This window comes from Taeniopygia guttata, chromosome 4A (genome assembly GCF_048771995.1).
Source record: "Taeniopygia guttata chromosome 4A, bTaeGut7.mat, whole genome shotgun sequence".
Lineage (NCBI taxonomy): Eukaryota > Metazoa > Chordata > Aves > Passeriformes > Estrildidae > Taeniopygia > Taeniopygia guttata.
In genome coordinates, this window is record NC_133029.1 from 17891481 (window position 1) to 17905202 (window position 13722).

The 13722-nt window shown below is 52.4% G+C and overlaps 1 protein-coding gene across 5 annotated transcripts in view; it reads left to right on the forward strand.

Moving 5' to 3' along the window:
* LOC100218477 (gamma-aminobutyric acid receptor subunit alpha-3) overlaps positions 1-13722 on the forward strand; it is a 126072-nt gene that overhangs the window by 41294 nt on the left and 71056 nt on the right. The window contains exons 4-5 of one of the 5 annotated variants that reach the window (XM_030272926.4): positions 3732-3879; positions 13579-13704. In XM_030272926.4, coding sequence (XP_030128786.2) covers positions 3732-3879; positions 13579-13704 — 274 coding nt within the window. Of the gene's footprint in view, positions 1-3731; positions 3880-3925; positions 4064-4162; positions 4297-13578; positions 13713-13722 lie in introns of those variants that run through there. The other 4 variants (XM_030272925.4, XM_030272924.4, XM_072929263.1 and 1 more) reach the window with 4 other exon arrangements.

Genomic DNA, 13722 nt, shown 5'->3' on the forward strand with positions numbered 1-13722 from the left:
GCTCACTGCCAAGGCGAGTGCCTGAGCCCCAGCAGGACATTCGCTGATGATCTTTCGTCCTTGGAGCGGCTCTGTGCCTCCCAGTGGCCCTGTGGGAGGTGTTACTGGGACCTGTCCCTCCCAGCACGCTGCCCTCCTGCCTCTCAGTGCCAGGGAAGGTCAGCTGTGCCCTGGCTCAGCCCTTCCCTGTAAAGAACTGCAGCCAGCTTCCCTGGATGTGGCTTTGGCTGGAGGGTGGGAATGGGAATGGCCTGGACTGGCCCCCAAGGGCTGTGTGTGCTGGAGGTTGCTGCACATCCCTAAGCTCTTGCTCCAACCTCCACCTGCAGAATGGACCCTCCTGCCTGGCTGTTGAAGGGCTCAAATCTGCAATTCCATTCAGTTCAAGGGCATTGCAGCATGGACCTAAATGCAAGCAGACTTTCATTCTGGCTTGTTAAGCAGGTTGATGGGAGGGAAAGGCTTTGCTAATTATTAGCAAGGTATTCCCAGGCTGCTGTACTTCCATTTTGAGAGATTACTCTTCAATAATATGGTGACAGCCACATTTTCACCTTGATCACCATAAGAAAGGTTTTGCCTCAAAGCCATGAGCTCCTGGACTGTGCCAGAGTTCAGGGAGGTGTTCCAGCGGGTAAAGGCAGAGACAGGGAGGTTAGATAGTTTAAAAAAAGAAATTAAAAGCCTTATGATGGAGAGGTGCATTAAAAGATAATTGCTTACAGGTTTCACAAGATGTTTTTATGTCTCTTAAATTGATAAATGTATCCACAGAGACTGATACTGTTAATGGAGGGTTACCTTTACTTCTGAATAGAGCAGAGATCAAAGCAATTACAACTAGATACTGATAACACTACCCATACCCCCCAGAGAAAAGGTTGTCTAAAATTGGACTTCTTAAGCTACCTAATGCCTGCTTCCCTGGCCAAAGCCTCTTCTTTCCATCCTGACAGCATCCCCTGTTGTCCAAACCCCTCCTGTGCTACTGCTGGATAGCCCTTATGTCTTTAATTCCATCATCAAGCACTGTCCAGATGGTGGGAGCACTCACTTCCCTCATGGGTCAGTTGTTCCTCAGCACTGGCTGGGATTATGGAAGATTTCCACAGCCTCCCTTGATGTCTCTGCAGGGCTAACAGGTGGGGTGAGCAAATCATGAGGGGCAGGAAGGTTTTTGGGATCTCTGGCACAGCCTCTCTACTCCAGGAGGGCTTTGACTGGTGGATATTTTGATTAATGGTTTGGCAGCTGGAAGCAGACCTTGCTGTGGTGCACAGGTGCCTGCTCTGCCAAGGACTTGCATGAGCTGATTATCGTGTGGATCAGCACATCTGGAGGGGCACAAAGGGTTACAAAATGTCATCCACAGACCTCCTAATTTGGGAGGTGCACCTTTCTTAGGTGCTGCACCTCTTGCTCTGCTCTCTGCAACTCACTGTTCATGTGGTGCTCTCTTCTCTGTTTCACTGCAATTAGTCTCTTCCCCACCTTTGTAAGAACCTGCCATGTGCTGTGGCTGCAAGGGGAGTGGTTCAACTTGATTTTTAGATTCTTGGAAATCTAATAATCTTAGATCCTTCACTCTTACAGTGAAGGGCCATACGCCCAAGACTCATCCAGGCTGCTGGCAGTGTCAGAGGCTTCTGAGTACAGGAGGCAGCGTTTGGTGAAGGCATCTCCGGGCAGAGTAAGAGATGTTGCTCCTGGGGAACTGTGTATGAACTGTGTATGAACTGCTGTTCATGGAAGAACAGGCCTCAAGAGAAGCATGCTTTTCATTGCCTCTGACTGTTGTTAGCAGTACTTGAATGTGTAAATCTTGGGATGTTCTTCAATACGAGCCATTGAAAATCCTGAGTCACTTCTGTCTCCGGATATGCCTGTCTCACTGATTCTGTTTCATGCCTCTTCTCAAATCCAAGGCAGCTCATGCCAGCAGCTGAATCAGTTTGGAAAAGAGGAAAAAGAAGTATTAGGACGATTTCTGCTCTCAGCCTCAAGGCCATCAATGTCCTTGAGTAGGCCAGGTCCCCTGTCTGAGCGTGGTCATCCTGGTGTGTTGTCCAGTGGAGCACCACCTCCCAGTGGGAAGATGGTGGGCCAGACCCTTGGGGCTCTTAGCTAAGGGAATGGCTGTGCCTTGGGACTCCCTCTGGGCTCTTCTCTGTTCCCTTGCCAACAGTCTTTTGTTCACAAGCATATAAATGAGGAACAGAAGACGTGGCTTGGAGGAATCATGGATGTAAGCAGAAATTACGTGTGAAGAACTATGGCCAAATTGTGCTGCTCGCAGGGCTCTTCCTTAGCTGACCATGCCCTGAGTAGGACCCTGGATTAGCTGCTGGTGTCCTGAAATCTCTTCCTGAAAATTCGAGTTTCCCTGTGATCCTATGATTCGTCCTAGTTTTGGAGGCCAGCAAAAAGCTCCTCTGCTGGCATGCACACACAGCTGTCTTCTTGAGTGATGCTTTATATTATGGCAGGAAGAATTCAATGCAGAAACAGACTTTTTTAAAATGGCAACAGCCCTACACCATGTACTGGGTGCTGTCATTCATGTGTGAACAGCCTAAGGGCAATTAAAATGTTGGCTGTCCACACGAGATCTCTCAACTTAGGTCTCTGCTGCTCAGACAAAATATTTTTCAGAGGACAGAAAATAACAGCTTGAAGGTCCTGCTGCTACTGCAAAATTGCCCTGTGAGTATTTAATCTCCATTGTCTGGGGTTGGATGTGATGTTGAGGGCTGGAGAAACTTATCTTGATTAGGGTTTGTGATGGTTCAGAGTTCCTGTAAGTGAGCCAAGCGTTGCAGTAACACTAAAGATGCTTCCTGCTCTGGTCTAAAACATGGCAGCTGTGACTGTGGGGGCAGTGACCAGTTTTTGTTCGAGATGCTGGTCTTCAGACCTTGTGAGCTCCTCTGGTCTTGCCTGTGGACCCTGCCCAGCAGAGGAAAGCAGAACTCTACTGGCATTTCACTTGCTGCTCACAGACACATCTGGATACATGGATTAGTAAAGACCATCCTCAGATCACAGGGAGATAAAATTTGGCTTTGAAAGAGAGATGAGGTTCTCTTCCTACAGTCCAGGAATGTCATGATAAATACTGCTATCCCACTGAAGTCAGGATGGCTGTGTTCTGCAGGGATGAGGTAGAACCGTGACTGCCCCTAACTCTCTCCTGGAAGCAAGAACTGGGTCATTTTCTAATACCTCAGTGCAGAGAACTGACAGTTAAATTGGATTTAATCACCCATGCCTTGAGGGCCCTTGTCCTGAAGTATGTTTCCATGTTACTTTAAGTATTCAGAACCAAGAGTATTTTCCGGAGGAGCTCTGGGGTGGTCAGCAGTGCCTGCGGTGATGCTCCGTGCACCCACCCCACAGCCTCAGTGGTGGAGGGCTGGTTCTGTACCTTGGAGGCAACTGCGGCTGAGCCTCGCGCTGCGTGCTGAGAGGGAGAGCTCTGCAGGGACAATATATTTTGAGTGTGTCTCACTGTCAGCTTTTGCCTTCCCAGCTTCGCTGCCGTGTGGCTCTGCAAAACCTCCCCGAGCCCAGCCGGCTCTGGCCAGCCCTTCTTTTGGCATCCCTGCATTTCCACACCACTTCTGCCCTCGCCTTCACTGCCAACACCTTTCTGCATTTTAACCTCTCTTCCCCCTCTCCCCTTCTCTTCCCCGCGTTTTCCCCCTCTGCCTGTCGTTTTATTGCGATATAAGCCTCGGCGATCCCAATTTGTGGGCCAAACTTCCCTGTCCCGGCGGGAGACGCGGTTTTCGGCCAGGCCCGGCAGCGTGGAGGCAGCTTGGGGTGCTGCCCACCTCCTCGCAGGAGCATCCGCGCCTCGAGCAGCTCCCCCTTCAACAGGTAGGGAGCAGCCAGCCCGCCCTGCACATCCTCCTGCGCCGAAAGGATGGCGGGGCTCTGAGGCCGGGGCTGGGCGGAGGACCCCGCAGCATCCATCGCTCGGGGAGGGGGCCCCAAACCGGGCCGAGAGGCAGCGACCCATCCCCGCTGCTGCGCTGCGGGGCGGGCGGCTTGGCACAAAGCGGTGGGTAAACCCTCCTCCGGGGCGCGGGGAGGAGGAGGAGGAGGAGGAGGAGGAGGAGGAAGGCGGGGGGATGCTGCTCCCCTCCCTCCCTCCCTCGCTCGCCGCGGCCGGAGCAGCGCGCAGGCGGCACGGGCAGCCCCGGCCGGGCGGCACGGCGGGCTGGGCGCGGAGCCCTGCGCAGCGCTGCGGACCCCGCGGGCTCCGGCCGCCCCCGAGCCCCGCCGGGGCAGCCGGTGAGTGCGGGCGGGCGGCGGGCGCGGCCCCGCCGGGGGCTCGGGGGCGGCCGCGGGGCAGCGCGGAGCCGGGCCGGGGACGGGATGGGGCTGGGGGTCGCGTGTTGTCTGGGGGTCGCGGACAATAGGCGGAGCGGCGAGGGAAGGGGGGGCTCGGCCGGGCGGTTCGGAGCGTCCCCGCTCCCGCGGCAACTCCCGCGTGTCGGTGCGGAGCGGAGCCGTGCCCCGGTGCTCCCCGCCGGGCATCAGCCCGCCCGGCTGCCGCTGCTGGCTGGAGAGCGGCCGCGGGGAGAAACGCCTGGAGGAGGCAATCCTGAGCCCCCCTGGCTGGAGCTGGACGGGGAATGCAGGGGAAGGGGTGAGCCGGGAGAAGGGTGTAGTAAAGCAAAGTCAAATTTCCCCCTGAATCCCGCAGCCGGGCCTAATGGGCACAGATGCTGTGTTGGGCTGGGGAGGGAAAGGAGTTTTGGGGGCTGCGGTTTCTGATGCTGGTATGAGGGGCGAGGGGAAAGGAGCTCCAGGTCTTTTCTCCTTCTTCCAGAGTTACTAGGACTGAGATATGGATCATTAAAAAGGAATAGCCCAATGCAATTAAGTGGCAGACAGTCCCCACTGCAACACTTAGCCATTGTTCCTCACTCTGCTTTCTGCCAGAATGATTCTCTCCTGGACAAGAGAAGTACAAATGAACAAATAGTCCATTTCCCTGGCCAATTGCATCTGTAGTGTCTCCCTCGAATCTGCTGCTGACTGGCTGCAATTGCAGCAGCATCCCCAGACAGAAACAGAGAACCAGGACCCTCTGGTGAAATTCCCGCTGCCGTGGGCTGGCAAGAGCAGCTCCCAGTGGCTGCTCACCCGAGTTGTTCTGATGGCAACAGCAGAGCAGGTTTGCTCCCTCACCCCTCCATCCCCTTAGTGCCCTTCTGGGGAGCGCAAAGAAGAAAACCAGCAGGTGCTGAGGCAGGACCAGCCCACAACTAGAAGATGCTACTTGTGGTTCAGGCAAATCTTCTCCTTTCTGTAGTCTGCCTCTGAACTTTCTCCTTGCCCTGGAGGATGCGGGATTTTGAGGGGTTTTGAGGTGATGCTGTTTCGGTGGAGTTTGGCCAGCCTGCCCTTCAGCCTGTGCCCGTGGTGCCGGGGTGCCCGCAGTGCACAGAGGCAGGAGTGCTGGAGCCTGACCTGCTGCTCCTTCCCGAGAGCTCCGAGCAGCTGGAGGGATTGCAGCTGCACCTGGGCCCTCGGCACACGCTCGCCTGGAGGCTGCTGTGTCCTTTCCCCGGAATCTCCTCCTGGTTCTCAGCGTGCAGCCGAGCCCGGCATGTGGGGAGGCACAGATGCATTGTCTGCACTGCTGCGAGACACCCTCGGCACAGGGGGACTGCTGCTTTTCCTCGCTTTGGAGCTTCTCATCACAAGTCTGCATCATGGAGCTTTTCTCCTTCTGTTCTTTCTTCTTTCTTCTCCCTTTGTCTGTAGACTGCCACCTGTCCCACTTCACTCTCAGCTTCTCCTTTGCCTTTTCCTGCTTAATGTGTTCTTTCACCTCAGTTTTTTTTTGTCTAAGTAGACCATGTCCTCTTCAGCCCGCTTGTCTCCACACTGGAGACAGAGCCCAGCCCCTCATCTCAGTCTGAGTATTCCTGCCAACTGTTTACAAAAAGTAGCACAATACCCAGGCTGAACACTGACATAATTACATACCCAGCCAGAGAGTGTAGTAAATAATCCAGCTTTTCAGGCTTTTGCCCAGTGGTGAGTCTTTTGCCATCTCCTCTGCCCGTGGGCTAAATGTATTATCCTTGGCTTGCATTCACTGATATTCTGGAAGCAGGGAGTCAGCGCGGCCGTGTGTGCATCGCAGTGGATGTACAGGGATGCCTTGCACCATGCACACTCCCCTGTGTGCATCGTGTGTCTCACTCTGCTCCCGGGGCCAGGCTCTGACAGTCGTGCTGGGCTCCTGCGGGGCTGCCAGGGCAGGGAGGCTGCTGAGGTGAGGGGATTGTTCCATCAGCGAGGGCAGGATGGCTCTGGGGTGAAGGTCAAAAGTGCCAGCAAAAAGCTGTGGGGCTTGGTGCGCAGCGTTTGCACTGCTGGCCAGTCTTCCAGAGGTTGGTGGGTACATGGAATTGCAGATACTGTCAGCACAGTTGTATTTCCAGTTGTGATTGTGAGCCTGAGTCTGTCTGCAGTTGCTTTGATTGTGAGTCAGTCTGTCTGCAGTTGCAGTAGCTGTGAATCAGTGTCTGCCTGTAATTATGTGGGTGAATCAGTGTTGGCTTGTTACACTATGAGTGCAAACGGTTTCCCATAGCAGTTGTGGGTGTGAATCACTCTACAGTCCCTCTGGATGTGTTTTTGAGTAGAGAGATGCAATACTTGGATTAATTTTGTTTTGATGAGGAAAAACTGTCAAGCAGCTTCTCATTTTGGAAAATTAAAGCTGGGCTGGGAGTTGGGCACAGACCTTATTCCTTCGTTACCAGCAGAACAACTTACAGAAGAAATCCACTTTAAGGCTTGCTCCCAAGATTTACATGTCGATCTAAACCTTTAATTTCTTTGCCTGGTGTGTCTGCATCCAAGTGTCTTCTTCTGCTGGCGTCCCTTGCAGAGCTGCAGGCAACACATTTGATAACCATCACGTGTGCCTTGTACCTTCTGTGTGTGGCAGATTCACGGGAAGGTTGTTTATGGCTCCTACAGTGCCTGTGTGTTTGCAGGGACAAGCCAGTGTGTGCCTCTTGGGTAGGTAAGCACAAACATTTCCATGGCCAGGACTCGAGGACTGTGTGGCTCCTTTGCCACGCGCCAGGGCTGTTTCTCTGCGTAGGTGGCAAACAGCAAGTTGGATTCAGGTGGACGGAGGTGCTGCTGCCTGTTTCTCAATCTCTGATTTCTCTAAAACGCTGTAGCAGCTTCTGGCCTTCAGCAGCATCTGTACAGCCCCAGACAGTGCTGAACTGGAGGAATCGGGGCGACCTCAGGTGATGGAAGCAGAGCCCTGGGCTGGATCCAGGTTCCCAAACAGCCTGGCCCTGTGCTGGCTGCTGCAGGTGGGCTGGGAGCTGGCAGGGCTGGGCTGCTGAACTGGGTGTCGGCACACGGGGGTCCCGGCGAGCTCCTTTCAGAACAAAGGGATGCAAACAACCTGGGAAGGGAAGGGAAGGGAAGGGATGCGAGACAGGGTCTTGTGAAACACCCCAGCGCCTTACTCCGCCGTTTCCGGGCTTCCAGATGAACTGTGGCTGCTCATTGCTGCCCCTGCCCTCAAATGAAAAGATGTTTTTATTCCAAGGGACCCTCCTTTTCAGCTGGAGTGATTGAGAACTGAAGAAAACCCTCCCCAGCAGGGACACAGGGCAGCGTGTGCCTCGCCTGTGTTTATTGCTGCTGCACTGAGCACTTGCTGGCTGCTGTTTCTGCAGAGAGAGCTTGGAGCTTTGCTCAAAGAAGCATTAAAGAGGCACACCAGTGGTCACCAGAAGCCTGGTGTGCTCTCATAGGGTCAGGGACAGCTGGACAGAGCCCAGCCCGTGCAGGCTGGATGATTCTGCAGTCCTTGAGGGGTGTTGGAGAACCTCTCCTGCTTCCTGGGACCTGTTTTGGAGAGCCTCCAGTGCAACGAGGAAGGGCTTTAATGAGCTTCTTGTGCTGTGCAAAGTGCTCCTGAGTTTGGGGGTAAATATGCAGGTGTTGTGAGGTCACCTAGAGCGCTCTGCTTGGCTGTGCTGCCGTGCAGGTGGGCAGATGGTGCTTGACACCACCAGGGTCTGGATCACCCTCTTCTTTCTGCACAGAAGTGCTTTGATCTGAGCTTTTGGGCTGAGGCTGCTTCTTCTTCCCAGTCTGATTTCCAGCTGGCTCCCAGCATCAGCTCCTCACTGCACAGCCCTCCCTGGGATACCTGAGTTGACAAAAGATGTGCAGCTGCTGCAGGTCCTGGGGGCTGAGTGGGAGCTGTCAGTGCTCTGCACCCCTCCAGCTGATGCCGCTGGTGTCCATGAATGGCACGTGGGGATGCTGATCCAATGACACCACATGTGGACAGCATCTCTGGGTGCACTGCTGGGGCCAGTTTGTCCTTTGGGCTGGTTTCTGAATGCTGTCTGCCTGGTGAGGCTATTGCTGAGTGAATCAGATGGTTCCCCTGGCTGTGCATCTTCCCAGGAGGCAGTAATTCGGGTGAGATACTCTTGTGACTCTCACAAACGTGCCCAGGTGGGCTTATGGGCTTCTTCTGCCTTCTTTTCTTTTCTGGTGCTTGCAGTAGCCCTCTCTCTGGCCATTCTCTCACATTTTTTGCAATTTTATCTTTCAGTCTCCACCTCCAGAGTTCTGTGTCTCTCCCTTGTCAGCAGTAAGCCTGTGCTAATCACTCTTTCCTAGGAAGGCACTTCAGAAGATTTAATGGTTTCTAGAATAAGGATTTCTGGGAAGATCAAGCTCAGCGTGCCAAGTCAGGAGATACCAATGTTGGCATAGCTACTAGGGTACCTTGCTGATTTGGAAGTTTCCAGCACTTTTTTTGGTTCCCAAACCCACTTCAGTAGGAGCAGGGGCTGGAGCATGTCGCTGTCATGAGGGAATGAAGGAAGGAAGCTTTTCCAATTCCTTGTTCACAGCACATCCAACAGGAAGACTGTATTTCCCTGGAGTGCTGTTGTGGTACGATGCTCTGGAGATGGGACAGATTGTCTTGGAGAGGAGTGGGAATGTTTGTGAAGCCCTTAGGTGTGTGCTTATAAAGACACCTGCCAAATTCCATGTGTTGTGAACTTCAAGTATCACTGGATTCCAGCTGCAGGATGTCAGCGGGGCTCCTTAGGAAATCTGCGTTGGATTCAGCTGTGGAGGTTACCAGCAACTGCACAATTAGTGCTGAGTGCATTTGCTAACTGTGCCATTAAGGAGTGAGCCGTGGACAGATGGAGGAAGGAAGAAGTGCAGGGCTGCTCTGAGCACACACCATCCCTCCAGACTCCATCTTGCACAGACACAGAGGAGAGCCAGAAGCTCTGGGGAAGATGTTCTGTAACTTATATGGAAGAGGGGGTCAGTCTAAAGAGTCGTACCACTCTTTTCTGAGCTTGAAAATGTTGGCATTCTGCACTTCTTTCTTCATGGGCACTGTTCAGTTTTCCCTTCAGCAAGTCCTAGTAAGAGATTTGATTTTTTTTTTCTTTCTTTGAGGCTGTTAACAGCCAATTAACATTCCTACACCCTCGCTTGGTTACACACAGTTAAATGCACGTTGCCTGCATCCTTCCTCCTCTTCCCGAGGATCAGGGATCCCTGCAGGTATTCAGATCAAGGCGTTGGCTGATTCAGAGCTTTCCTGAGTGGGAAGTGACAGCTGAATAGCCTCGCACGGGGACAGCCCCAGCAGGGCTGGAGGAGCTCCAGTGCTGCCTTTCCTGAGGCTCTCGTGGGTGTTCCCATCCCTTCCCTGTGCACCGAGGGCCCCCTTCGCCTGCTCTGCCATCAGCACCCTCTCCAAGAGCTACTCCTGTGTGCTAAAAGCTGAGGAGCTTGTGGGAGTCCAGGGCATCCATCCCTCTGGCTGCCCTGGAAGGTCTGGGACCCTGGCAGGGGTCAGGAACCCCCCTGGACAGAGCCCCCAGAGACACTGGCTGTGATCTCTGGCCATGGAAAAGAGTTTTCAATCTTACAGCATGAATTACAAGCTCTGAGTGTTTGATATAAGTAATAATTAAGTGTGGCACAGGTGCAAAAGTAGAATTTTAGGATTCTAGATTAGGGGTTCAAAGGGGACAAGATGGAGGAAATTGGGTGTGCCTTGTCCTTTTTCTCCTTCTTCATGCCCTCCATGTTTCACTGTGGTGTTGGCATTTTTCTGTTGGTTCAGGCTGGGGACACATTGTTCAACGTAGGTGACAGATATTGGCACGTTATTGTAAATCCAGCACAGGTAGTTTGTGGTATTTAATGTTTGTACCATCCCACTGAGGGCAGAGCCCCACACGCTGCCCTGCAGGACAGAGCTGCGGCAGGGCAGCAGAACATGTTAGAGATAAACAGAATAAACAACCTTGAAACCAGCACAGACAATTCAATTTATGACTTCTTTGGCAGCGGGGCTGAAAGACAGAGACTTTCTACAATCTCAGAATCATCTCAATACCACAGATTCCGACAGAGCTCAGTTACTGGGCTGTTGAAACCTCGAGAGTTTTTTTACAAACTGATTTTATTAGGGAGGCTGTGTGGCCAGTAGAAGCTGTTGGGCTTCTAAAGCACTTGCACCAGTTGAGATCTTGTGTGTGCCTGTGGCTGGGCTTGCAAGAGCCCCAGGAAAGGGGAGAAGTGATGCTGAGAGCTGCTGTGCCACGGGAACCACACTAGGGTCTGGCTCTGGGGAGCTCTGGGTGATCCCCTGGACTGTCTGAATGGTGAAATCCCCTCTGCAAAAGCCTCCTTGTACTTTCCAACACGTTTCTTGCTTGGCAGCAGGGTGATGAGCAGGACTGGCTCTGCTTGACGAGGAAAACGCCCTGCAGCCTCTCCTGCCCAGCTTCCCTAGAAAAACACAATGCATGAACCAAAGGAAAGTGGAAGAAATGGTGCCAAGCTGTTTTCCATGATGTGTTGTCCTTCCCGAGCCCCTGAGTGCAGCCCTAGCAAAGCCCCGTTTTGGGGATGTTCTCAGTGTGAACAAACTGAGGCTTGGGCAAGTGGTGCAAACAGATTTTGCTCCCAGTGCAGGTATGTAGAGCTGGTTCTGATGCTTCAAATGAGACTTAAGCACAAATTTGACTTAATTCGAGCGCCCCTGTTGTCCTTGGCTAGCATTTTCCTCATCAGAACTATCCAGAGTAGGAAATTAACCTTTGTGTCTGTATAATAGTGAAGGAAAATTCTATGAACAAGGTTTGGTGAAAATGCAGTTGTTCTTGGCTCAGACAGGACACACCCACGTGGAAGGTGTTCTGGATTTTGTCATTGTTCCTGAACCTACAAATTACCTTGTTCCTCCATTTTCTATAGCTCTTTATTTTCTTTTTTTTTAGCTTCACTTTTCCAATGTTGGTGCATAATCTGCCCCAGCCATGGTTTCACCAAATCTGATAAAGATGGTCCCAAATGTTCTACAGGAGCCACAACAGTTCCTGCAGAGCCAGGAGGCACCTGCTGCAAATCCAGAGTGTCCTCATTTGTGTGGGGATCCCTGGTCAGAGTCTGCTGGCTGTGCAAATTCTGCCCAAACAAAGCATTTTTTGAAATCAACAGTTGAATGGGAAAATGTTTATTTCAGTGAAAATTTTCAGTGGTGTTTTGGGGAGAGGAGAGGATAGACAGCAATAGTTCTTTTATTTTTTTATAATTTTTTTTTTTTTTGCTTTTGGCTAGTATTTGAAATTGCCTTAGGGAAAAAAATCAATTAAATACTATTGTATAATATGCAAGTTGAAATGAAATGAAAGGGAAGAGTTGAAAAGAAATCTGTTGAGAAGCTGCTTATTGAAGAAGTTCTGAATTTGCCTTGTAAGAAAAATCAACATTTTATCTGTCCTTGTCTTGATTTGGAACGAAGTCTCCCCGAAACGTTGGAATTTCCCACAGAACAGATGTTCAGCCAGTTAATTTGTGCTTCATCAGCAAATACTTGAATTTCCAAGCCTGTGTGTCCCTTCTCAGCTGGAAAGTGGGGAGAGGCAGAGGAGGCATCCCAAATAGAGCTTTTCTCACCAGAGCCGCGGGTGTGTCGGTGCCAGAGGCTCCTGCAGCTCCTTTGGTGTGGGGATGAGCTTCCCCAGGGGGCATTCAGGTGGAATCCTGATTCATGAAGCCTGAGCACACTGTGCCTAAATTAATCCGTGCATTAATTTCTGCAAGGACTTTATGTGGCTGGTGGGGAGGAAGGTAAAGGTAGCTGGGGCTAAATGCTGGGTTGGTTGGTTGGTTCTTTTTCCCCTTGTGCCTGCCAGAATATCTTGCCAGAACAAAAGCTGAGGTGGGTGGTAAGGACTGGTGGTGTCTGGCTCTTACTCCTCCTGCCTGCAGCTGGTGTGCTCCTAGAGGTAAAAAACAAGGATCAGGCACAGCCTCCAGGGAGGCTGTAGGGCCCCATAGCTGTGGGGAGACCAGCTAAATGCAGAAATGGGATAAAACACACGGCCCAGCCTGGCCTTGTGCCTCTCCTCTCGCGGGGGCAGGGGCAGCCAGGTGCACACTGAGGACATGTGTGATCTCCAGGTGTTTCCAGCTGCTGCACGGGATTTCTGCTGGGGGTTCTCCTCTCCCACATCCCTGTGCAGAAACCCCTGCTCCCTGGCAGCACCCAGATAGTTCCCCTGCCCCCTTCATCCTGGCCCAGAATTGCCATCCAGCTGCTGAGGTTTGGCACCTCTTTCAGTGCTGGGGAGAGCTGCACGAGGCTCTGCAGCGTTGAGTGGGGAAATCCAGGGGTCACATTTGGCTGGCACCAGCATCTTGCCCTGGTTTCTGCCTGCTGTGATTGACTGGAGCCTTCTCTGCTGGCTCTGGGGGCTCAGAGGGGCTGGCTGAACCCCCCAGGTGACAGGGGGGTTGTCACGACAAGCTGTATTTATCCAGGCTGTTGCTTGGCAGTGCTGCTCCAAGGTGCATCAACATAATGAGATGCATAAAAGGAGAAGGCAGTTAAATGTGCAATAACATCACAATAAAAGTAAAACTGAGCATTAATGAAAACTCTGAGCACACTAAGTGTAGTATCGTCGAGCGCTCCCAACACCTTGGGCCTCAGTGGTCAAACTTCATAATAATTTCTGGCAGTGTCATTACCGGAATTAAATGAGGGTTTAACTGTCTAGAAAAAGATGTTGGGAAAAAAAAATGGGTCTTGAGACTTCACAAATGGTTCTGCTGTGTGGCTGTTACTGAGGTAGCAGAGGTGCCAGGTGAGCTGGGCACTGCTGCAAGGGGCAGGCTGTGACTGAGCCTGCAGGGTGAGGTGGAGGAAGGTGGGGTTACTTTGGAAAGTGAGCTTTGCTCTGGCTGCTGAAGCACCTGGGGAGCTGCAGGGTCTGCTGTGAGGATGGGGTGAGAGTTTTAATGTGTGTACTGCTTGGCTCTGCTGTGATGCAGCTTGCCAGGGCCAGCAGCGCTCCAGGCCACGATGCTGCCTTTGGTTCCTGAGGGTTTCCCCAGATTTCAAATGCAGGACCCCAGAAATACTGACGGCTGCCCAGCATGAAAAATTGAACTGCTTGCTTTTCCCTAGTAATGAAATCTCTTTTCTCTCCTGTCATTCCCCTCTGTCCCTCCCTGCAGGTTTGGAGGCTTGTTTTGCAGTGGCTGCACAGACACCATGGCGCTGAGGCTCCCAGGAACGGGGCCCTTCTCCCTCCTCAGCCTTGGAGTCCTGGTCCTGCTTCTGGCACTCTCTGCTGTTGCTGGGTAAGGTGGTGAGTGCTG